At 34.3% G+C, this 27,590-nt stretch overlaps 1 protein-coding gene and 1 long non-coding RNA gene across 2 annotated transcripts in view; both read right to left on the reverse strand.

The window, feature by feature from the left end:
* Positions 1-27,590, reverse strand: part of trhde.1 (thyrotropin releasing hormone degrading enzyme, tandem duplicate 1) — a 201,909-nt gene that overhangs the window by 19,247 nt on the left and 155,072 nt on the right. Inside the window, exons 14-16 of the mRNA XM_056455543.1 lie at positions 22,095-22,192; positions 21,776-21,883; positions 16,780-16,947 (exon numbers count right to left, since the gene is read on the reverse strand). Coding sequence (XP_056311518.1) covers positions 16,780-16,947; positions 21,776-21,883; positions 22,095-22,192 — 374 coding nt within the window. The remainder of the gene's footprint in view (positions 1-16,779; positions 16,948-21,775; positions 21,884-22,094; positions 22,193-27,590) is intronic.
* On the reverse strand, positions 2,762-3,553 carry LOC130222923 (uncharacterized). The gene is made up of 3 exons (XR_008836549.1): positions 3,476-3,553; positions 3,093-3,136; positions 2,762-2,970 (listed from the first exon to the last, which is right to left on the reverse strand). It is a non-coding gene; the product is annotated as an uncharacterized LOC130222923 (long non-coding RNA).

The following is a 27,590-nucleotide window of genomic DNA, read 5'->3' on the forward strand; positions in this document are numbered from 1 at the left end:
CATGATGACAGTAAATAATATTTAACTAGATATTCTTCAAGACACTTCTATACAGCTTAAAGTGACATTTAAAGGCTTAAGGTTAATTTGGTTAACTAGGCAGGTTAGGGTAATTAAGCAAGTTATTATATTATATAGTGATGGTTCTGTAGTCTATTAAAAAATATATATAGCTTAAAGGGGCTAATAATTTTGACCTTAAAATGTTAAAACTGCTTTTATTTTAGCCGAAATAAATTAAATAAGACTTTCTACAGAAGAAAAAATATTATTAGACATACTGGGAACATTTCCTTGCTCTGTTAAACATCATCTGGGAAATATTTAAAAAAGAAAAGAATTGAAAGGTGGATAATAATTCTGACCAACTGTAAGTATTGCATGTAGCCACATGTTTCTGAAATGCTGTAATTTGTTATAGTAACAGGTAAGCATCTTAATGTTTGTTTAAACTGTCCAATTTTCCTGGCAATGAGTTGCAAGTAGTTGCAGGTTCACACTTAGGCCTGGGTATTCTTTCAATAAAGCAACTAATTTATGTTGTTAGCATTATTACAACTACTACTACTACTAGAAGTAGTAGTATTAAAACTTTATATAAAATATTTCTGTATTTCATCTGATGGGCACAAAACATCCTACAAATCCTATAAACAAGCATGTTGTGAGAATATAAAAGAGAAAAGAATCAGATTTAAATCTGACACCACAGATAGTTGTGCATGATGCTCTTAATACATATGTGGCTTTTACTGCTCTTCAACCCCCAGGGACCAAATAGAGCCCCAAATGAACAATACAAAAATCCAGATTTCAAATGACTCTAACTCAAAGCGTGATCAGCATATCAAAGTGAAAATTGGTAGGATAACTACTCATGCTATGTTCATACAATAATGTTGTGCATAGTTTCAGACTTATATGGAAAGGTGTAAAAAAATGTGTTTTAAAAAATGTGAACCGTAAAATATAAAATTTTAGGTTGCTTTTCAGATATGTCATGGGGTCTTATACTGTGAACATATTTAAACAAATCTTTCCATCCAATAAACTATTAACATATATTTTTTTTACATTAACAGTTTTATACTACATTTCCCATAAGCCTCTGTCAATCAGTCAAGGGAATTGGTAAACATGGCGCGGTTATTTGTAGTTTATTAATGCGGTCAAAGAACCCGCCGTTAGGGTTTGAATCTCAGTGAAGTGGTAATTTCTCTCCACATAGCAACGCTTCACTGATAGTATGATGTTTTATTAACGTGGTGATTATATAAAAACATACTTTATAACATAATGCACTGTTTTATATGGCTTGAAAGGTAGTCCAACCACAAGGAGTTTTACAGGGAGTCAACAGCCAATGACGACCCGATCTGGTCAGAGGCGTCAAAATATAGGCATATATATATATATATATATATATATATATATATATATATATATATATATATATATATATATGTATGTATATATATATGTATGCATATATATATGTATGTATATATATATGTATGTATATATATATATATATATATATATATATATATATATATATATATATATATATATATATGTATATATATATATATATATATATGTATGTATATATATATATATATATGTATATGTATATATATATATATATATGTGTGTGTATATATATATATATATATATATATATTTTTTTTTTTTTTTTTAATATAATATATATTTTATGTATATATATATATATTTTTTTTTTTTATTTTTATATAGGCGTATATTGTTTTAGCTTCCGACCAAAGCTTACATATAAATATGTCTATCTATCTTTCTATTTTTTATACGTTCATTTATATATTAAACTGAACCCGAACTGCCCGTGTAACTGCACAAAATTCATGCCTTATTCAGCTACAATGATATAAAAACATGTTTTTTTATTTATTTAAAGAATAAGCAAATGATTATTAAGAACGACGATATGAATTTTGTCTTTGATAGTGCATAATGTGACAATGTGAAAAAAGGCAAATTAAATTATTATTTACTATGTATTTTCTATTAAAGTGTTAATTCCTTAACACCCACCTCAATTTTCATCTGGTTATGATACATTTTACAATATTAATCTTCAATTACTTCCTACAAACATTGTTCACTTTTATTGTGAGTAAATGAAAGACAAATTTATAAAGTTATAAAATTGCATAAATTTTAGCAAGATTCTAATGCTTTACTTACCTTGAAGGATTCATACAGGATACAATTCGTTGCAAATGGCTATTTTGTAGCATATAAATAACAAATTTGGTTGGTATAGCAAATAGGAGAAAACTTCTATGATATATACGTATGTATGTGTACAGAAATAGAAACTGCATGTAAACATTGAATATACAACTGTGCAAATACAATTCTAGATCCAGTTTGGTGCTGATACTATAAAATAATTAACATAATTTAAATGCTTAATGATACCATTGTTGCACTTCATGTAATTGCTTTAAATGAAACAATTAAGTGCTTTGAAAACGGAATTACGTTTTAGAATAAAACATTAAATAAATGTCAACTATCCCAGTATGCAAATAAGCAGTCTGAACTTATTTACCAAACACAGTTAACTTTATTTGTGTTAAGCATACACACCATTTATATTTCCAAAAAATAACAACATAAGTAATCATTATTAATTAACATATGCCATTTTATAAATTGCAGTGTGTGTATCTGAGTGGAACAGTTATTGTAAATTATTATTATTATTATTATTATATCTAACAAATACTGCATGTGGATTAGTGAGCAACATGGCTGAACTGATAATAACTGTCCTATCTGAACTGTTTTAGCAATGGTAAAAGCATGCTTTATTTATTTTTATTTTTTTTTTTACATGAGCCCGTAGAATCACTAACAAATACACTTCAATATTACAGTCAAACAAATGATGATGGCTCCCAAGAGTCTTTCCACTTGATTCCACTATAACAGAAAAATAAGAAAAAGAAAAAAATACAATTTAAATCATGCAAGTTTAATAAAAGTGGATTAAGACAGAAGCTGTAACCAATGAAAATGTATTGAAATATAGCAAGAGTACATACCATGATGTGCAGGGAGCCCATCTAACAAGGACTTCGGAGTTACCCTGTGTGAAAAAGCAAAAATTAGAAAACAATATTCTGCCCCCAAAAATAACTCATGTGTAATGTAACATATCTAATGTCGATGATAAACTAAAACACTGAAGTGTCTTTGAACAACACTGAACTGTCTTTAAACAATTAAACTGTGTTTGCATCATTGAATGATAATTTTCCTCTTGATCACCCCAAAGTTGCTTTTAAACAATCTATAAAATGCTATAAATAAACAACTGCTATAAGAATAAAGGTAACAAATTTAATCTCTAGAATTAAAAAAGTTGTAAAATGTAAAACTACATGAAACAAGCAAAACTGCGAACTTACTTAACAAAATCACTTACTCCTTTCATTCTGTTTCTCAATATCCTCTGGTATGGGAAGCTGTTGTTCTCCAGCCGTTCCATGCATTCTGAACATTGGTCTGTTATAAATGAAACAAAAAAGAGTACATTACAAAATTAATAAATATATAGGAAATATACAAATATGTTATTACGCCTTTAACACATACCAGCAAAACCTAATATTTCTGTACTAGATATTAGCCTTTTGATATACTTCACCTTTATGTTTCTTGTCTTTAATTTTTTTTGTTGACTCTAAAAAAAGATTAGATTTAAAATTAGATTTAAAAACTTTGGAAAAACATTTGCCTTTTTTTCTTTTAGTTGAAGAAGTGGTGGGGTCAGGAGCAGTGGGGTTCAGCACATGCACAGGGGCGGTGGGGTCCAGCACAGGCACAGTGGAATCCAGCACGGGCACAGTGAGGTCAAGCACAGGCACAATAGGATCCAGCACAGGCACAATAGGGTCCAGCACAAGCACAGGAGGTTCCAGCACAGGCACAGGGGGTTCCAGCACAGGCACAGGGGGGTTGAGCACAGGCACAAGGGGGTCCAGCTGAAAATGAACTTTAAAATTTGATAACAACATTTTAAATGGGAATCATTACAGAATAATAGTTTACAATTATTAGGAAACTATATGGGAAGTAATGCAGGATAAATAAGAACCACTACAGCTAGTTTATAATATGACAATCTTCAAAGAATTATTGATAAATAGATTAGATTGGTAAATAAATATGGGATAAAAAGTTTTACATTCACAACTGTTTAAAAACTTTGGAAATACATTTACCTTTTTTTCTTTTAGTTAAAGAAGTGGTGGGGTCAGGAGCAGTGGGGCCCAGCACAGGCACAGGGGCGGTGGGGTCCAGCACAGACACAGTGGGTTCCAGCACATGCACAGTCACCGTGGGGTCAAGCACAGGCACATTAGGATCCAGCACAGGGGGGTCTCGCACAGGCACAGTAGAGTCCAGCATCTGCACAGTCATGGTGGGGTCCAGCACAGGCACAGTGGGGTCCAGCACATGCACAGGAGCGTTGGGGTCCAGCACAGGCACAGGAGCGGTGGTGGGGTCCAGCATAGTCACAGCAGAGGTGATGCTAAAGCTATCTGAGGCCGCTCCTTTTTTTTTTCCTCTCTGAAAATGAACTTTAAAATTTGATAACAACATTTTAAATGGGAATCATTACAGAATAATAGTTTACAATTATTAGGAAACTATATGGGAAGTAATGCAGGATAAATAAGAACCACTACAGCTAGTTTATAATATGACAATCTTCAAAGAATTATTGATAAAGCCTTTTTATTATACTTTGACATTATACTTATTGTTTATTATACTTGTTATAAGCTAGTTTCTTATTGGCATGTATATTATTACAGTAATGTCTATTTTGAAGATAATAATTGTGGAACCAACATCACTACTTGCCATACACTTTTATACACATATACACTTATTTAACAACACACTTACTTGCCAATTTGCACATAACAGCTGCACATATAACGTTGTATATAGTAATATAGCTGTACATACACTTGTCAATCTGTATATTTGCACTCACTACATACTACATACACTACATACATTTTTTAAAATATATTTATGATCTGTTTTTGTCCTGTCTCTGTAATCCTGTTGCACTGTAGAAGCTCTGTCACCAAAACTAATTCCTCGTATGTGTGAACATACCTGGCAATAAAGCTCTTTCTGATTCTGATTATCACTATTTGAAAATTAGATATTATACATGAACATATTCTACCACTGTAGTCCAAGTTTAACAACTACTACTACCTTAACAACTACCACATTAAATTTAACAATTGCAATCCTATTAATAAGCACTAATAAAAAATACAATAAATTAAAAGTTGTTGTTAACAGTTAGTTAACAGTGAGAACTGGTCTCTAAAATAAATTATGATTAAATAACCAAACTGAAAAGCGAATGCAAGGCAAGAAACTTCTACAAACTTTTCAATACTGCTTCGTAGACAATCTTCAACCTCTGGAGGAGATCGTCATCTAACACATGGTCTCCACCAAATATGACATCAGCCACAATGGTTTGTTCCATGTTTTTCCCAAGAAGCAGTATTGGGTGAAGGTTGAGAGCAGCTAACTTGTCAAGCTGAAATATTAAATAAAAAAATGCACAAAGAGATTGCTATTAGATAATTTCATCAATGTTAATAGTAAACATAAATTTAACAAAAAAACCTCTTCTTGTTTTTAATGATAAGTGTTCACTCAGTGTATTATATAATATTATGTATTAAATTTAACATAATTCTGACATTTATGAATGTCAGAACATCTCACATTAATAACAAAAATTCTAAACAATTTACATTACATTCATATTATTCAGTAATACATGTTCCCATATCAATGCAAACCTAGAATTAAACACTTACCAAACAATAACTGCTGTTAACAACTTTAGCTTTGTTGCTGTTTTTTTTAACTGAGGCGGCCCATTTTGCTTTATTTAATTGAAATTTGTCCCTTGTTTTTTGTAATTTTGCCTTGTAAGGCTGGCAAGTCTTACAAGAAGGACATGTTTTACATGCCACACTTATTGTGGCCTTGCAGCTAATGCATGTCTTTTTGGTACTCCCAGGCATCCCTGCAAAGAAAAAAGGGCCAAGATGTTATACACAATACATACACACACATGACAATGCCACAATTTACACATTTCTTCTTTGCTGGATTTTGTCTTGGCTCATGTAATCACAGACTAACTATATTAAAACCACTCTTGTGCAAACAGAAATTGCACTGGATTATAACTACTACACCAGCAAAAGGAATGCTTGGAAATTGTATTTCCTTCAGACACACTAAACATTCTTTTAAGTGGCATCATACAATTTTATAAAGAAATGACAATAGCACTTTAAAATTCTATTAGTTAATGTTAGTTAATGCATTATTTAACACAAATTTACAATGAACTGTTACATTTAAAAAAAAAATTGTTACCTAAACACATTAATGTGTTAATACATTAGTTAATATTAACTTCACTTAGCATCACAACTGTTGTTAATGTTAACGTTCTAATGCCTAATACATTAATCTTTACTTACACACACTAATATAATTAATTGTAGATTATGTAACATGAGCTAATAATGAACAACACATTTATTAAGAAATGCTAAATCTTTGTTTATGTAAACTTACAAATATATAAATGCATTAGTTAATGAATTAGTTAACATAAATAATGTACAAGACTTACTTACGTACATACTAATGCATGGTAAATGATTAATATTAGGACACATTCAAAATCACTGATCAAAGTCAAAGACAAAGAAGTTTTAAATGAAACCTTTTTTGGTGTAAAAGTTGACGCCTCAGCTTTAACTTGCATGTTGTTCATGTTGTGGACTTTTAAAATGATTCATCACTATAGACATTTGTTAAGGGAATTAGGAATTGTAAAGTGTACATTACTCCAACATTATCTAATTTGTTACTAATATTTCTTCATTATTTATGTTAACGAATGCATTACATATTAATGTATTAAATAGCACATTAATATATGTTTAGTTAACATTAAAATTAGCATTTCTGAATAGTTTATATTTCATTGTTAGCTCATATCTACTTCATAAATGCATTCGTGCATGTGTAAGCAAACGTAAATTAAGCTGATGATGTGAAAATATGGTAAAGTTAACATTAACACAGATTACGTAATGATCAATTAAATTATTGCTCACCATTTGTTGATATTAACTAATGCATTTACTAACACATCAATATATGTTTAGTTAACATGTTACATACAGTCTAACAAATGCGAAACTAATAAACTAGATAATGAAATAATGCAATAAGGTTTAATAAGTTACTAACACTTGTTAGTACACAATATTTGCTTAATTTTACAGTATGCAATTACATAAATTCAATAATATTGCCCGCATGATTATGATCCACATTTATGTCTTGACTAAATAAACTAGACACATTAAATACACTATAACATTAATAAAACATAGGTAACACGGTGGCATGCATAAAAATATATTTTAAAGCTGTGCACGGTACATGAAAAATTACCTGTTATCACGTTGTTTCAGCAAATCCAGCTCTTCGACGCATGATGTATACGTCATCCCAATTCACAGACCCCTGTTCTCAAATTCATTAAAAATGATAATAATCAAAAGTGTTCTAAAAGTTTATGGTGTAACGTTAACCCGCCTTTTGAAACTTCGCCATATTTTAAAAATTATAATAAAAACAAGGGTTGCACTGATAACCGTCACTCTTTCAAATGCTTTTAATTAATGCTAATTTAAATCAAGTCGAAATAAAACAGTTATTAATTTGTTAGACTGAAAACGTTGTGCTTTTAATCGCTCAAAATAGTCTTGAATTGTCGTTGTAAATGAAAGAACAAATGAAACAGGCAAATTAAAATATAACACATTTGTTAAGAAGAACATTTGAAAAAATGAGCGTGTCAATTTTTTGCTCGTACAAATCATATTTTGTTCACCATTTGAAGCGAGTATCTGCTAGAAATCTTGTACGTTTCAGGAGTACATAAAACCACCTGACTGAAATGTAACTTTGCTACGTTTTATCTAAATTATTTCTTCGTGCTTTCCTCGTATTATTTTAAATACGATGGACTTACATTTACGTTGTCATTCCCGTTAATGTGAGAAACGAACAAAAGATGCACATACAAAGTAATATTTTATCGCTGTTCAATAATAATTTTGTGCTGTTTGGTACGTAACTAACATGGCACGGTGGTTTATATCCCGAGTATATCCCAGCAAACTAGGTTGAATGTTGAAATACCACACGTCTTTCCTCACTCACTTAATTCACATTAAAACGAGCGTGCACAGAGAAGATCGAACCTTAATTTCCTTGTTTTTATTTTTAATAAACACGCATGATCTAAAGCGGAGGCATTTTAAAACGAGTTAGCGCCTCTAGCGGATGTTATTTTTAAAAAAGTGCAGGGAAGCGTACCTATTTGTACGTATATCTGGTTCTCTAGAAATGTAGTCAGGCCTACGTTTTTCTAATGAGCCTGGGTTGAATAATTATGTCTGTTGTGCACTGTCATCTTTAAAACTTCAGCAGGCTTTCTACATCTACAAAGCTAACATAGATAATGTTATTATTTGAAAATCCATAACAGAAGTGATTGTTTCAAAACTTAATAAAAGTAATAGAAGTCACTCTCACACCACGACAATTTGATTCACTGACCCTTGAATGTTTTGTATTATAGTGAATTTAGTGAATATTGCCATGTTATAAAACCCTAAATAAATGACATACTTCATTAGTTGGCATCTTATGCTTTGAAGAACTTTGGCTTAAATATAAAACTTGGCTTATTAATGCCTGCCGCTTGACAAATATGTCTATTATCATGAACATTACAGCGTCTGTTCTAATTAAGCCATTCTAATCAAATTTTCAATCATTTTTAAGCTTGGCTACATCAGAGATATAAAACCCATTATTCTTATGCATTTTTCAGAAAAGACACCCTCTGACAGGCCCGGCGAAACACAATTATTCAAATACGCCTTCAATACTGTGAGTCAGCGTCTTCGAAAAGTAATTAACCTGAAAAGCCCAAATTGAAAGCATACAGACCCATTCGCTTCAAATTGGTGCGAAATGTCAAGTAGATGAAAAGGGAAGAAATAGGAAATGAGATGTTACACATAAAGACGCTGCCACGGTGCACAAGTTTTCAATTTGCAAGAACATGTGAGGTAATTTCTACAATGTGGTTCAGTCTCTGATTTCAGTTCGGCTTTTGACTTCATATGCCGTCAAGTGGCTTGTAGCAATGTTTCATGCACACCCTGGAGATTATTGCCACAGATCTGAGTGCAAACGGCAGCTTCACAGATCGCAAATGTGACATCTTCTGCTTCTTCTGTGGACAAGTGCGAATAAGCTTTCAGAAGAGTTTTGTTAATTGTCAAATCACTTTTTAAAGTGGTGGCAATTCTGATATCTGACTCATGAGATTGAATCCCAGCAGGTATCTGTGTGAAGGTGCGAAATTGTCTGACAATGTCAACAAAGCTTTCTTTTTTTTTCATTTCTTTTAATGTCACTGTTTGCAGAGGCTTGCAAGGAGAAAAAGACTGGAAATGCTTTTAAAAATAGGCATCATTTTAGATAATTTTAAGGCAAATTTCATCATCATGTCTTTATAAAATAACACACTCTTTTGGTTTTCGTTTGGTTACTTGACACTACTGGAACAGCTACGAATAGTTTTTCCAACAATCTTTGCGATGACAAATACATCTACATTAATCATGATTGCATTCAATAACGTTTGCACTTGATCAACTGTTTCAATGCATGGTATGTCATTTTACTATTATAAAGCAAATGCATTTCTCACTGTAAAATAAATATCTGTAAATTATTTTCTGTTTTTGACAATTATTTTTCAATAATTTTTTTCATACATTCATTTTCCTTCGGTTTAGTCGCTTTATTCATCAGGGGTCGCCACAGCAGAATGAACTGCCAACTTATCAGCATATGTGTTACACAGCGGATGCCCTTCCAGCTGTGACCCAGTACTGGGAAACATACATAGACACTCATTCACACACGCAAATACAGGGAGAACATGCAAACTTCACACAGAAATGCCAACTGAGCCAGCTGGGGCTCGAACCAGCAACCTTCTTGCTGTAAGGCAACAGTGTAAACCACTGAGCCACTTTGTCGTCCCTCAATTATTTATATTTGCATTTGAATTTAATTATGAGACCCTAATCTTTCCTTTAACAACTTTAGATGTTGTAACATTTAAAAAAATGTCTGTGGTGAGGGGCGGGGCTGAGAGCCATGGGAACAGAGCGAGGACGGCACGTGAGTGAATAATGAGAAGCACCTCGAGTCTCAAGGAAGGAGCTCTGGACTATAAGAGGAGGAACGATGGCAGAGGAAGCTGAGAGAAGTCCAGGCCTGGACACAGTTATGTTATGTTGGTTTAGATGGCAGTCTCCGTTTTATTAATAAATACCTTTAAAGTTTCGTCGGTTCTCCGCCTCCTTCCTCCCGGTAACAAGATCAATATCCAGCTTTTCAACATTGACTTTTACTTACATTTTTAATACTTTGAAATAGTGTGAAATATTGATTGCCTGGTTTGGCAGTGTAAATTATGGTATAAAAACGTGGTAGTACACTGCCAGTGCTTTGTCTGTAAATTCTCTCTATATTATTATGTCTTATGCAATGTATTGTTTCAAACTATGAAAAATCAATAAAACTTTTTTTTAAACTGCACAGTTTAAACAAAAACCATGTGTCACAAAATCCGGAACCTGTTAATTAACAGATATATTTTTACAGGGCTTAACATATTGTACATAATGTCCTCTGTCAGTATTGGAAATTTCAAGAAATATGGGCAAAAATGTTTTAATTATTCAATTGAACATTAATAAAAACAGCCAATTGCTTAATTATTGAATGAATAATGCAGCGACTCAATAATTAAGACTTTACTTTTTAGTTTTAGCCTCCCATCTAAATAATTAATCAGCTTCCAGCACAAAAATGTACAGATAATTTACTCATCCATTTGACATCATGAATATTCATTTCTTTTCTTTTTTCTCTTTCATTCTTTCTTTCTTTCTTTTCCTTCTTTCGTTCTTTCTTTAATCATAAAGAATTTATGTTTTTTTTTAAGTAAAACATTTCAGTAATTTTCTTTACTAGACTTCCAAATGCAGAAGCTTCCAAAATGCAGCTTCAAGTTTATTATTTAAAATTGTCTGTTCATGTGGTTTGCTAGTTCCCCCTACGTCATTTGACATAACGTGAATATGTAATGTCACATTCTAGAGCTTGTGCAAAATGAGCTTTAGAATATTTTTTTATTCTAAAAACAATTTTGTTTTGACTGAAGAAAAAAGAATGAAATCAAAAGAAAGCAAAAAAGAAAGAAAGTAATCCCTGTTATTTCCCATACAAATGTAATATTGTTTCCCTATTTTTGATCGTTTCCATTATTTCCATTTTGTATGCAATCATAATCGACAGAAATCTACCTCTGAGCAGCATTAAACTATCAACGTAAACACATTTAAATGTGGTTTTAGATGCCATTTCTGTACCACTTCAGCAATTCTAGGGTTTTCATTTACACAGATTTCATCTGAATGATAAAAAACAATTAGTTATTTATGAAGACTAATAAAGTATTCAGGAGAAATCTGGTTTGTCTCATTTATGTATTTATGAAAATTTTGTATATTTGAATAATGAATTAATCCAAGGTGATATGCAAGTTAGAGTATTGTGATTGTGATTAGATATCACAGCTGGTAGCCTATTCACCTTATTCTTCATGTACGAGCGGGCACAGCCATTTGAATCTTTTTGGCTTGAGACTTTCGGTCTCATTCACTTCCATTAATTTTTAGACGTTAAAAACAGCTCGTTATGCTGCTTAATGTTGCAAACTGATTATTTCTTATTATATGATTCTGCTTTGTCTGTATAATCATGCAAACACTTGGTTGTAGAGCAAGTAGTTGGCCACTTTCTGCGGTTGATTATTCCTAGTCATTTCTTCTATAGGCAGCTGAATCAGAAGTATTCAAACAACTGCAAAAACGAATGCACTTCCGCATTAAAGAATAAGGTCAATAGTCTCATGAGGAATGTTTGGTCCCTTATAACACATCATCAAAATAGATTAAGGAGGTGTATGGTGGAGGGATACAATTTACTTCATGTCATAGAAATCGATACTAAACACACGTATCCTTCATTCGAAATGATTGAAGCATGTTTTCATTTTCGCTCCAAACACAGGGACACTTTTCTGGGTAAGACAAAATATCAAAAACACACAAAACTCATGAAGCGAAATTTAAGTGTGACTGAAATCAGTGAACTCCTACTCTTAATTCAACACTAGAGGAAAAGTGGTTGTCTAAATGCTGCATTTGTGAAATCTTTCAAATATCTTACGATATGTGACCTTTGAACAGATCTGAAAGGTAATATGAGGTATTTTAAGTATAAAAAGCAATACAAATTCTCTCTGCACAACAATGACTCCTAGGTGCTACGTGCGTGATGTTTAAAGATGCCAGACACCTTTATTTCAAAGAATTCCATTAATAAAATTAAAATAAAAGTGCAGAGCTCCAGATTAACTACAGTGATAAAACTCTCAGGGGGGAAAAATCCCAACTTTTTTTTTACTGTTATAAAGATAGTTGCAGGTTTTTCACACACCAGTGTGGCTATCACATCATACTAATGCATTACAGCACTAGGTGCAATTTTCTAATTGACATAGTGTTGTTAGCAATTGTGTTTTTGGAGCCTTGTCTACAACTTCAACACCATAAAGTCACAGCTTCTTCTCCTGTGAAATATCATTCGGTAATATTCAGGCATTTTTTATTGTGCAAAATGAGTTTTCTTGATCTTTGCTTTCCAGTTTTGTTAAACATTTGCAGACTATAGCCATGTTCAATATATTTCCCTTCTTTATAATAGATGAAAAAACTGTATGTGAAAAAAGGTACCCTACTATTAACCTACTATTTCTGGTGTGAATTTAAATGACACTTTATCATCCCAAAAGGTAATGGTTATAGGACTTGTGAATTGAAATAAAGTGAAACAACTAACATGCGACATGCGACAGTAATAACATGGGGAAAGTAGTTTGACCAAGTTTCATTTATACTACACAGATTCATAGACACACATTCCTTCACTGTACAGACAGCTCGATCTCATGAGGAAACTTAACTACTTTACATATTGTTTGAAAAGAATCTAATTCTTATAAACTCATACGATTTCATCCAAATGAAAACTTACAAATTTTAAAAAGAGGTTTGCCCTTAATCCATTCCCTTAAACCCTATCCCTCATTGTGATTTGTAATAATCCTTTACAAGGTTGTCAAACTGTATGTACATGATCCCTATGTCACACTGTAATATTTCAGTTGTCTTTATGCTAGACTGAACGATAATCAAGACGTGCTAATCACAAGACTCATTTGGAGATTGACGTCAACAATCCAATCTGTTCTGAAATTATACTTCACAGCAAATATAAACAATCTGTAGCATGAATTTCACTCATAGCATGCCTTGATAATGAAACAAACAAACAAAAAAAACGACATTTCCCTGAGGTGAAGTTGTTGCTCTGATTACTTTATCAGGTTCAGCGCTCCTATAGTTCCTGGTTTAACACTTGTCGTAGCATAAGTCACACTGCAAGAAAGTGTCTGAAACCTTCTGACACTGCTAGAATTTCATCGGAGAGAAAATCTGATCACATCGGCAATTAGAATTCAAAGAAACTTTTCACCCACTAAAATTAATTCAATAGAGGATCAAATCTTGGCTGAAATTGCAGTGTGAGCCAGGCTTAAGTTAAAAGGATTGTCTAACACAAGATGTCTTTAACTTCAACTTGAAACCACTTTCTTACCACTTTACTAGGTTTAGCTCAAGTCTGTATCAAGTACATCTACACAAGCTAATCAAGTCAAACAGAATTTAACAGGTCAATGACTGTCACTTTGGCTGATCAACCGCCTAAACAAGCTTGGAATGAGCTAACAACCATTGATTGGATCCACTCAGCTGGACCCATTAAATCCACCTACCATAAGAAAGCGATCATGATTTTGCCAGTAAAGATGCATTCAAGTGTAACGCGATCATGTCAAAATAAATAGTCCACTCCAACTAATAACCAAAGTTATTACTAGTAGCTTGAGCATCTCTAATCAAATCTGAGTCAACGTCTCCACAGTTTTCTACAGCAAGAACATATCTGAGTCTTTGAGTCTTGTGATGGACTCAGGGACATGTGGACTTGACTCAAACTTGACCCTCTCAGTCTTAAGCTCTTTTTTGGTCTATTGGTCTAGATTCTTGTTCTTTAAGCCTAGTTCTCAGCAGATCGCTGTGCTGTTCAGACTACATGACTTTATTTTGTGTCTATAAATCACTGTGGTATTTCACACTATATGACACTATGTAAATAATGCACAAGATGGGGTCTCACACTACACAAAATGACAACAACTCTGTCACCAACAACTCTGTCATGCCCCCAAACAACAACAAATGAAATGTTGAGGGCACAATTGTCAGAAAGAGTAGAACCCCATTGGCTGCTAAATGACACACAGCATTTGAAACTCTCTCTGAAAGTGTTTAAGGGAGTATTTGAAAGCACCGTCAATCGGCTGATCCATTAGCAGACCGATCGTTCATATATATGTTCAATTCAGCTGACAAACATGACTTTATTATGCTCTTATGTCAGTGTAACCACTGGGTGAAGCGAGTGCACCAATGACCCTTCTGGCCAATCGCAGCAATTTCTGTTGAGCTTGTGAACACAACAGACAGTCAACCCATGACTTGCTCTCTCATTGGCTGGAGCTTGTCACCACATCTGACCCAATTTGGGTGTTGAGTCGGCCGACCAGTCCAAAATATTAAGATATTGGATTTTCATCTGCGAGATGACAGTGGCACGCAAGTAAGTCTCTTGGATGCATCACTGATCACCCACTGATTTGCCCACAATTACAGCCTGATCTGTTGGAAAGTTCTTTAACCTGCAAATCAGACTCACATTTGATTTAAAATCCTGTTGTGAATGGACATTACTCTTATTTAATGTCTTTTGGTCACATTCTTGGTTTAAACTGAGACCATATTCTGCCTGGTCACAAACTTGACTCAAACTCAACCCTCATGTGGTCTTGAGGTTTACTTAAATTTCATTTTCTTCTTCAGATTTTATCCTTCTGGTGTGGGTCTTGACTTCCATTCTTCCTCTGCTCTGTACTTAGATTTGACCTTCTTGTAAAGGTTTGACTCAAACTCAAATATCTTCTTGTCTCAGTTTTCACCCATGTATGAAGCTTTTCTGTTGTCCATCTTGACTAAGACTTGATCTTCTTTTGGTCTAGCCTTTAACTCATACTTGGCCCTCTTCAGGTTTGAAGCTTGGCATAAACTTGACCCTCCTCTGGTCTTAGTAAACTTATATTTAGCCTGATCGTTGGTCTTGACTCATGGAAACTAGCTGGTCTTGATTACAACACTGTCAATAACTACCACTACAACTGGAGGATGGGTAAATTATATTTAAAGCACCATTGAGGAACCCTATTTTAATGCCCTTAACATATAAACCAGATCCTACAATCTGACCAGCTGAGAGAATGTTGATCCAGAAACGGTCCATTTCAAGGACATGATGACCTACTGTAGGTGAATGCTGGAGATTCCTGCAGGAGATTTTGAATTCCTGGTTCAGCAGCATGGTTTCCATATACTGTATCTAGGTGTATAGTCTAGGTGTATTGTACATTACAGCAGAGTCATGGATCACTGAGAGCTTGCAAGAATCATTGATTTTACCTTCAAGGAAGGCAATTACCAGCATACAGAAAATGAAAAGTTTCCTCCTTGACTAGTATATGATGAATAGTATCTAAATATGAAGAAGATGATGCCTGGATGTAGAGCACTGAAACGTGTGCTTGCCAAATGTGAATCTATTTGTCTTCTCCTTCGAGCAAGACATAATCCCCCTCCACAATCTCATGCTGAAGATTCCCACAGGAATCTGCTTGTTGAGTGCTGAACACTCACTGCAGAGAAGGGTCATGGTGGGTCTCTTTATATGGCCAAGATTCTTTCTCTCAGTGCATCTATAAAACAACCAAATGAAACAAAATAAATAGAGAAGTCAACCAGCAGTGAATCCTGAGAGAACTGCTTCAGAATTTGTGTGGGCTGTGAGATCCTCGTCTGGACTGGACAGGGTGTAATCCGTCACCGTCCTCATCCTGCTATTGAGTAGGTAGAGGATTTAAGGCGCCATAGATAGCTGTGGGAAAAGCTCCTAGAGCAGCCATTGTCTTTCCTGCCCCATAAGCGGAGTGAGAAATTCTGCTAGTGTGAGTGACATGATGTGAAGAAAAGGACTGAAACAGATTGCCTCATGAGGTACAGTAAACTAACAAGAGAGAGGAGTGTTGAACATGCTCCAGACACCTCTTGCTAATAAAATGACATAAAGAAAAGAGGAAATCAATCTTCAGGTTAAAGAATGGCACAGAGATGCAAAGATCTGTTGGGAGAGTTGTTTGATTTATGCATCTAATTCATTTATCCACCACAGAAGCTTGATATTTGCCATCATGTCTTTATAAATGATGTAAGATCCTCAACTGACCTGTTAAGCAGGAAGATGTTGTCACTGCAGGTCAAGGCCTCCAGAAGAACCTTCTTCTCAGAGACAGCTGTAGATGAGTGAAACTTCATCCAGATAAACTCCCACACATCCTCATCCATCAGAGAAACACCTGTGCAGTACACAATGTCCCGGACGTTGGGTGGAATCCTGTGAGACAGAAGATTGAAGAACTGAGTGAAGCCAAGAGCTGAAAACACATTTATAGTTAGATACATTTTGAGGTAAATACCAAAGTAGATCCAAACTCTACTGATTTTCTTTCACATAAATATGTTAGAGTAGAGGGGAAATTGTGGGTACATTGTTTGGTTTAGGTGATTAGCATTCCCCAGTGTCTGTTCATTAAAATTTTACTGAGGTTTGCAATAGATTTACATGTTTTAGATTACATTGTGTTCACGGCTAATTCTTATTTATGTTCCTGGGAATTCGTTTTTCCTGAAGACATGCTTTTTTCACAGAAGGAATCTGTGAAATCCCAAGGATTGCTTAAAGATGGCAAATCACAAGCCAATCTTTCACCTCCATTAGAATCAATGAAAAATTGTGTGAGTGTACGTCTGCATGTTTTTATTAGTGAGAAGCTGTGCTTTCTTTTGCTGTTTCTTTGTTTTTGTTTTTTTGACTCAAAATGTTTCTGCTGACAATATAATGAAAAAAAAACTTTAGATTAAAAGATTGACCACTTTGGCTCAAGTGGCTTTCTGCTGTCTGCAATCACTTTGAATCAGTTGAATTCAGTTGAAATCAGTTGAAATGTCACAATGATAAATGTCCATATTAACACAAGCTGATCTAATTTGATGATCTTTCGCGAGGTTATAAATGAAGTGGTGAAAATATGACCTGAATTCTCACTCGGGACCTTCAAAAGTAACTCATAGTGCAATATATATATTCTGGCGATATATCGGTCATAAGAAAGAGCTCTCTATGGACCCATGATATCATCTGGTTATAAATCTGAGAAAAGAATAGCAGAGTATAGTGGAGCTACACGGAGAGAAAAGTATCTCAGGCTGTGAGGCGATGCATGTAATATTCGTACAGAAAGAAATAACATTAAACCTCAGGAGGAGCTGCGGCGATACAGTGACTGAACTTTTGATTTGCTCAAACAAAGCGCAATAAAGACCTGCTGATTCTGGATGAGCCGTCTGAGCCTCTGGGAGTTTTCAATGTAGCAAAACCAAGAACAGCACCTTCAGTTCGATATGAAATCTTGTCACATCCAATTGGAGTGTATAGACTGAATTTCCACACCTGAGAAGGTGATGTCTTGTTTATGACTGCCAATGGCAGGATGTTTTACTGATTTCCAAAACATAGTTAGAGAATAATATTTGTGACTTCCCGGTAGCTGCCATTATATCTGGAATGTTCAGCAAGAGAAAAAGAGACAACATGAGTCATAAATCTAGTATTTACTTCTGATATTGTAACCTGAATATAAATATATGATTTCTTCTTTAAACTAAATGTCAATATTTCTGACTTTTCCTTCACTTTCACAAAGAAAAAAGCTAAACTTCTATGATTTCCAAAAACAAGCAGCTTTAAAGTATGATATGCAGTGAAATGCGTATTAAAAATGCTTGTTTTGCTTTCGCACATTTTTACATGCCAATTTTCACCTATTGTCTCTTTAAGTGTGCTGAGTTTGAACTGATGGGCCGTAGTGATACGTAATTTTTCAGAAAATCACTGATATTCCATGAATTAGTCTAAAATAGATCATATAATATCATACAAGTTCAATGACTGGAATTTACCTTTAAAATTCCATGATTTTCCAGAAACTTCCTGACCCATGGAATCCTTACACCTACTTTTTCTCATAATGTGTGAGCATTAATTGTTTCAAACACAGTTTTAAACTTGTCAGTTAGCTTGAGCAGTTTCTGCTACCTTTATAGTAAATCTTGTTTCTTATGTTCATTCTGTTTTCTCTTTTTTAATCAATAAAACACATGAGGAGATTTTCTCAGTGTTTGACTTTTGCTGTGCAGTGATCTGAAGCCTCTGTCTGCAGCTCATAAACTTTGCTAGGTCATTCCTATGACATTATCACCACCTTAACCATAAAAAGACATAAAGGTCAAACACATTGCTCTTTTATGATGTGCTCAATTCTGAATATCAAACTGAACTGCTTCTTTTTATTATCCCAGAAGGACTAGAGGTCACTGGTGAAGAAAGGACACTGAAGGACACATCTGGCAGACCCAAACTTCAGCTGGCAGGTCAGAGGCAAACAACACCATTTATAAAACTATTAAAACAGTCCATAAAATGCAAAAAGTAGACCAACTTTTCAAAGAAAACATAAGTATCAAAAGGATGATATAACTAATAGCATAAAAATCTGTAAAAGAAAGGCTGCACTATTTGTAGAAGATACCATTTCAAGAGCTTTTTTTGCCATCTGTTAATTTTGACATTTGTACAAGTAACTAAAGCAATATTAACTAGTCATTCAGTATCTGCCAAATGCCTTAAATATGAAATATCTCATAACTTTCATGTTTCTCTGTAGATCAGGCTAACATGTGCATGTAATGATGCACCTAAACAGTCCAGACTATTGGAAATCTATTACAATACATTTTATTACATACATCGAAACATAACATACAATGCTCCAGGTCTGTTTCATGTTTCACATGACAAATCCAGTAGAGGGAGCTGTCTACATTCTAGGCAATCTGAAATATGTTACTTAGGGTATGTTTGCTATATGTTTGAGATACACATCTTTCTTGTACACATTCACAAGAAGGCATTGCTTGTCCTACAGAGCTCCAGCGAATCCCTGACCTAAACCCTACCCTAAACCCAACCAACAGTGTTTTCCACGCAAACATAAGAGAAAAGTGCACTGCGACCACAGAAGTTTATCTTCATTTCACATAGATTTTAAATCTTTTGTGAAAGCATGCTTTACTGGACTTGAACCAGGGTATTAGACACTAGTTTAGGTGTTTTGTGGTATTTCTTTTGGTTGAAGTGCATGATATTAATTCTTTATTTCTTTGAAAATATGTCTGTGTAAATATCATTGATGTGAAAAGGAACAAATGCTGTTGTCATCATATTGCCCCATTGCTAGGCATGGGACAATAGTTGGTTATAAGGTTTCCGCGGTTTGGAAAAGTCAAGGTTTTAAAACTGCTAAAAACAGTCTGTTATACCTTTCCTATGGTTTTTATAAATTTTTTTATAAACTTTTTTTTCTGACATGTTTACTATTTCAAAATATTTTAAATGTTTCTTAAAATAAAATAAAATATATTGTGTTCAATGGGGAAAAATGTATGTTAATTATTAGTTAGCAATGCGGTGATATCGTGAAACCGTGATATTTTTATCCGAGGTTATCATTCCACCAGAATCTTATCCTGGCCCATGCCAACCTGTAATTTTTTTTTTTCTTTTAATTAGAAACAGCAGTCAAACATATTTTGAAGTACATTTTTGCATTTTCACAAAAATGTAGGCTCAAGCATCTACAGTATTTCCAATGAGCTTGTGTTGAATTTAACAGGAGAAATTGAGTTCAATACAGAGACTTCTGTCTATTTAGCAATCAGAACCTCACACTAGTCTCCACAGGGTAATAATTACAGAGCCACTGCTAGAGCAATTGAGCAGTTTCAGGTCAAAAGAGTGTAAATTCTTCAACTGAGAAGGTCCAACACTGACTGAATCCAGTTGAATGTTTTTCACATTGAAAGCAATCATATTAGTGAAACCCTCTTTATATATAGCATCCCACTGCTATCAGAAGCTAGGTCATGTATGTGACCTCAACAGAGCATTAAATACATATTAAAGAAGCCAAGGTCAACATGTGATACATATAATGAGTAAAACAGCATCTGTGTGTCTATCTGTTGATTTTAGAGCATGATTGTGAAGCAAGCAAGCAAATTTCCAATGCGCTTGAGGTTGCCAATGTGAATTAAATAAACTGTGTGTGTGGCCTTTCATGTATTTATAGGCATGCGGCCAACAGTTTGGCTCAGGGACAAAAAAAATATTCCTAAAAACTGAGCAAACACAATATCTTGTGCAGGCTAACATGATTTCTTCAGATACACAAACAGACACCCACAATTGTGTTTATTTTCCATTTTGGTCATTAGTCCCTGCCGGTGGCCTGGGGTTTTTGCCAGTGTGATATTGCATACAGTACATGCATGTGAACATTGCTGTGGGCAGCAGGGAAAACAAATTAGATGAACAAATGCGTGTTGCCATGGACACCTGGCATAGAGATCTTACAGTATGAATGTTTGGAGGGTTGATGAGCAGACTATATTGATCAGTCCTCAAAGTGTCCACATGTCCCTCAGATATGTAACGTAGTGTGTTTGACAAAATAGAAAATCACTTCATAAACTTTTTACAAGTTGAAAAGTTAATGCTTAATTGAGGCAGGCAATACCAGGTCTCGTACAGGACTGTGTTTATGTAACAGTATTCTAATTCGCAAATGAAAGCTAAGCAATAGGCTATATATACCAAACAATCCAACAAGCAAGAAATAAAACATATGAAGAGTTCAGATGCAAAAACCTCTAAATGCCGCCTGAAATGTCCTAAAATGAGCATGTTCTCAGCCTCTTATATTGATGTGCAGTTATTTCACTTTAAAATGCAATGAAAATAACGTATTCTTCACTATAACAGTAAAATGACCGAGTCCACACACAGGAATTGAAGAAAAATGCAAATTTTAGAAGAAAAAATTAAACAGCATTTAGAGGTTTTTGCATCTAAACTCTTCATATATACATACACACACAGACACACATTTCCATTCTTAAGCAATGCCAAGTCAATGGAGTGAAAAGTGCAGTGTAACTACTCACTTAAACTGGGTAGATTCAGTAAATCTAAGAGTTGATGATTTAATCCATGATTTAGACTAATTTATTTGTAAAGGCTTTGAGCTGAATAAAAAAATGCTCACCTGTTCTTGTTGCTGGAAATCCAGTCTGAAATGAGAGAAACAGCCTGGCGGTGACAGTGTTTGTTTCCAAAACTGCAGGCCAGCATGATCACCTCTCTCTGCAGCTCTCTGAGGAGGAAAGAGGGCCGGAAACCAGCAGGAAAGTACAGGAGCAGGAAGGGGAAAATTAAAATTTAAATACATCTCTGCTGAGGTCATTCCCTCTCTTTGAGGTGGAAAATGTATGGCATACACTTTGCAATCCAGTGTCCTTACTTCAACTACATATACGTTTATAACAGCAATAAATAATTCAGGAAGGATGAAATGCAAGACTTACTCTGTCTGATAAGCTGAATAGATGAAGGAGCCATCAGGGGAAGTGGCTGGCCAGCCTAGCTTGTGATACTTTGGTTCCACCTGTCTTAGAACATAATCCTGAGGGATGAAACAAAGCAAACTATTAAACCTAGACAAAACCTTAACACCATAAACAAACATTTCAACCAAAACAAAACATGAAATAAAAATGCAAACTGAATCCAAACAAAAGTGCAAAACATTAAACAAGAAAAGCATTAAAGTAAAACAAACACAGAGAAAAAAGGAATAAAACAAAACGCAAAGTAAAACTAAACAAATGTACAAAACGGTGCCAATAAAGAAAGCAAAACAAAGCAAAATATTCAAACAAAACAAATACAAAGAAAAAACAAATAAAAGTAAAAACAAATAAAGCAAATCATTACAAAATCAAAACAAAGCTAGAAAGCTACCAATTTAAATATACAATTTAACAGCAAAATCAAACAAAAGGCAGAACATGAGTGAGAATGGTCAACGAGTTAAGACAGGGAATTCAAATTATTTTGTATAAACAGTGTGTTTTCATTTTCAAATGTATAAAGCTCACTCTCAACTACCGCAAGACGCTTACCAAAAAAGTAAGCAGCAAAATTTGGTCACTTAGTAATGTTTAAAATGTAATGAATTAGTTTACATGTACATTTGTAACCATCTGACCAAATAATTATTCAAGATTTGAGTAAAAAATCTTCTAGTCCTACTGCTGCTTAGCAGCATTTATGTAGTAGGTTGCTATGGCTTTAAGGCTTTCTTGACCTAAAAATAATTTTTGCTTACGGGATAGTTCACCCAAAAATGAAAATTCTGTCATAATTTACTCATTGTTTATTTGTACAAACCTGTTTGACTTTCCTCCTTCTGTAGAACACAAAAAAAGATATTTTGAAGAATGTTGTAAACAAGTAACCATTGACTTGGTATTTGTTTTCAGCTTTCTTCAAACTATCTTCTTTTGTGTTCAACAGAACAAAGAAGCTCATATAGGATAGACAAACAGTAAGTAAATAGTGAGTAAAATTTCATTTTTGGTATAACTATCCCTTTAGTTTTTTCAGTTCAGTGCCTCACGCTCAGACAATCACAAGTAAAATACGAGAGATGCTCTAAATGAGAAATTAAATGTATAATTTATTACTGTAAAATCATCACAGCTAAATGAATACAACCCTATTTGTAATAAAGGTAAAAGATTGTGTAAAATGAATCTTTGATTTGTGAGATATGAGCAGATGTAGTTTTACATCATGTCAGATGGTTTCAAAATGTTTGTAAACTGCAAAAATTTTAACATTAATCATCCTCAATTCCCAACGAATAAAACATTAACATCAACATTTCTGTTTATATTTACAGAATAAAATGTAACGCTAACCCTAACCCAAACATTAGAATTGCTTCCTTTGTGTCTATTTAAAAATAAGACGTGTAAATATATATACTTTTGACAAAATAAGATTGTTTTATTGCATTTTACAAAACATTTTCAAAAGTGCTATTGCAAATGAGATGTGCCAAACTGCAGAAAAAAAATATTAAACGTATCCATGCTTTTACAATCAGAACTGATGTCGTGGTAAAATTCTCATTTTGTTCTGCACTTATTTTGTTGTTAAAAGGATAGTTCACTCACTGTTTACTCACACTCAAGAGGTTCCAAACCTTTATACGTTTCTTTATTCAGTTGACCACAAAATAAGACATTTTAGATAAACCAACACTACTGAAGTCAATAGTTACCACCAGTTTGTTTTTTTAGAATTCTTCAAAATATCTTCTTTTGTGTTCAACAGAAGCTTGCAAGTAAACAAATGAAGGAAAACTGAATGATTCTTTTCAGTTTTAGGTGAGCTGTCCCCTTTAAGAAAAAAAATGGCAAAGCAAATATTTTGCAAAAGTGTTTGCTAGCATGAAGCATAAAACATATGCCAGAGTAGTTAATGGTTTATTTCGCTGTGGCGACCCCGATAAACCAGGGACTAAGCCAAAGGATAGTGAGTGATCACTAACAGCAGGCATTCTCAAAGGATGTGTTGGTCCACTTTCCTCCAGACTTCAGCTTTATATCTAATCAAACACCTGAAGAAGCTACTCAAGGTCTGCGATAACACTAGAAAGTTACAGGCAAGTGAGTTTGATCAGGGCTGGAGCTAAACTCTTCAGGAAAGTACACCTCAAGGACCACAGTTGAGAAACTTTGTCTAAAAGTAAACCACTGCAAAGGTATTTTAAAATTCGTTTCACCACTAAAGCAAAGAGCAAAAAAAAGAACGTTGCCATTTCAGAGCCCTAGTGTGAGTTTGTGTATGTGTGTCTGTGTTTTGACTCTCCATATGGTGAAGGGAAATGTCGCAGCAGGTAATGTCATGGCTAATTTAGCATGACTGCTCTCCTTCATGCCCTCTTACGGAGACTAGTGAATGATCACAATTAGAGCCTGCTAGGCAGCAATTCAATTCTTAACACACTCTTACACATATACAAACAAATGAATGCGGGTAGAGGACATGTTTTTGAATATTGTGCTAATGGTAGGACAGCATGGTGACTCAGTGGTTAGCACTGTAACCTCACAGCAAGAAGGTCACTGGTTCGAGTCCCGGCTGGGCCAGTTAGCATTTCTGTGTGGAGTTTTCATGTACTCCTCATATTGGCGTGGGTTTCCTCCGAGTGCTCCGGTTTTTCCCACAGTCCAAAGTGCGCTAGGTGAATTGAATAAACTAAATTGTTCGTAGTATATGAGTGTGTGAATGAGTGTGTATGGGTTTCCCAATACTAAGTTGAAACTGAAAGAGCATCCGCTGTGTAAAAGATATGCTGGAATAGTTGGCAGTTCATTCCGCTGTGGTGACCTCTGAATTACAGACTAAGCCGAAATTAATGAATGAATGGTAATGGTAGAGCTGGTCATGAGTTTGTCAACCTGTTACTGCAGTGTCATTGTTTTTGAATGTCATTGACTTGATTTGATCCAGGATTGTTTGGTTCCTTGAAACTAATCCAGGATTTGTTGCCATAGCAACAGGTTTTATGAGATTAAGAAACTTTAATGCTGTCACATACAGCAAATTAAAGGTAAAATTAGATGCTAAACACAAAACATGATAGTGTCCTGCCTGTTCTGCAAATTTCACAAATTGTGAAAAGTAATTGTGTATTGTTTAACAAATGCTATCTATTGATTATCATTCTGATATTATTAATATGGAAATGGATATTAATATGATGCTGTCAGACCATCAGCCAATCACTGTATTGCTGATCATGGTCTCGAGGATAGAAACATGGTCCCTTCACAATGATCATGAGCACATACAGTAATCTCAGACTACTTAATTCAGATATTTTACCATAATTAATAGATCCAAGATCTGTCAAATAATCTCACTCAAGTTAAGACAGGTATAAGGAACACTGGCTAACACGCACGCACGCACGCACACACACACACACACAAACGCACACACACACGCGCACACACACACACACACACACACACACGCACACACACACACGCACACACACGCACACACACGCACACACACACACACACACACACACACACACACACACACGTTTGGACTGACACCTGGTCACATGATTTGAAGACACTTGACTTCAAGTTCTACTCCAACTGTTTTCTGTCTTGAGTTACATCTGAAACATCTGCTGCATATCACAGTGAACATGGTGGAGGAGAGCTACTGAGACACTTTTAAATTCATCACACATTTACTGTGGACACTAAAGGCTCATCCATTGCAGAGCAGGGGAAGGAATGACTCACGCACACCAAAGGATTGTGGGTAGGTGTGCGAATGATGCTCTGAATAACAAAGTTCTGAATATGAAAGCAAGTAAGACCGAAGATGGAGAAACATTCTGTTCAGAATAAAATACGGTCACACTTTATTTTGATGGCCCGTTTGTTGAATTTAAGTTACATTGCATCTACAGTACATGTCAACTAATTCTCATTAGATTACAAGTAGACTGTTAGGTTGGGGTTAGGGTTAGTGTAAGTTGACATGTAATTGCAAAGTTTCTTATAGTCAGTTAAATGTCTGTTGAAGGAGCAGTATCGTCAGATATTAAGCAGACAGTCTACTAATACTCAAATGGACCATTAAAATAAAGTGTTACTTAAAATACTAGCATTTTACTTATAAACACTGAACAAAATATGTGTAAACATTTGTCAGTCTAATCAAATAATGTAAAATATTACTTCTATTATATAAAATATTTTATCAGACTTATATGTGACACTGGAAATGTGAGGTTGATGAAAGTTGCGCTGCATTGTGGATACGAGTTTTGACTGTTATAAATGACCATGGATCAAAGTTGATTAATACACCTTAAATGTTGTTTACTGCAAAAATGTAAGTAGTTTGCATAATATGGTACTTATCTGACCTTATAACACAATCAATGTTGGAGATCTCATTCTTTTTATGTTTGTATGAGTTAAAAGTTTAAACAGGCATCTCTGATAGCAGAATCTTATCATTGATTTTACTTCATGTCTGCACACACTGAAATAATGTTATTTTAATGATTAAATCATTACATCAAGGTGGAAGAAAATCTATATTCGTTCAACCAAACTTGAATTACTTATTTCGAGATTTATCCAGTCCTGTTTTTTTATGTATACCTGCATATCGTCTATGATCTATTGTGTGTTGAACTGAGAGTTTTCTACATCAAGAATAATAGTGTGAAATCATATCCCTTTTTGTCTCTTTTAATCAGAGACCATTAAGGTATGGAATTAAAAGGGTAAAAATCAGAATAAAAAAATCATTTTACAAATAGCACGACAAATAGCACACCAGTTATTGATATTTTTGTGAAAATGTGTCATTTGAAAATGCTTCATAGAAAAAACTATAGTGATCAGTGTTTGTTAAATTTGTCTTAAAGGGATAGTTCACCAAAAAATGAAAATCCTCTGTCACAGTTTACTCACCCAGTTGTTCAAAACTTATTTCTTTCTTCTGCTGAACACAAAACACTATATTTTAAAGAATGCTGGTAGCTGGTACTTATTGACTTCTATAGTTTTTGTTTCCCACTATGGAAGTTGATGGGTCCCAGGTGAACAAACCCTTTAAAATTACCCTTTTCAAAAGTAAACTAAAACTATGTTAAATTTTTTTAAAGTTATTATAATAGCATCAATAACATTAAGCTTCTGAACGATTTTATTTGTTGTTGCTGCAGCTGTAAATAATGTGCGTCATGGTGACGCAATGGGTAGCACAATCGCCTCACAGCAAGAAGGTTGCTGGTTCGAGGCCCAGCTGGGTCAGTTGGCATTTCTGTGTGGGGTTTGCATGTTTTCCCCGTGTTCATGTGGGTTTCCTCCGGGTGTTCCGGTTTCCCCAACAGACATGTGGTATAGGTGAATTGAATAAGCGAAATTGGCCGAAGTGTATGAGTGTGAAAGCAAGAGTATATAGGTGTT

This window comes from Danio aesculapii, chromosome 4 (assembly GCF_903798145.1).
Source record: "Danio aesculapii chromosome 4, fDanAes4.1, whole genome shotgun sequence".
NCBI lineage: Eukaryota > Metazoa > Chordata > Actinopteri > Cypriniformes > Danionidae > Danio > Danio aesculapii.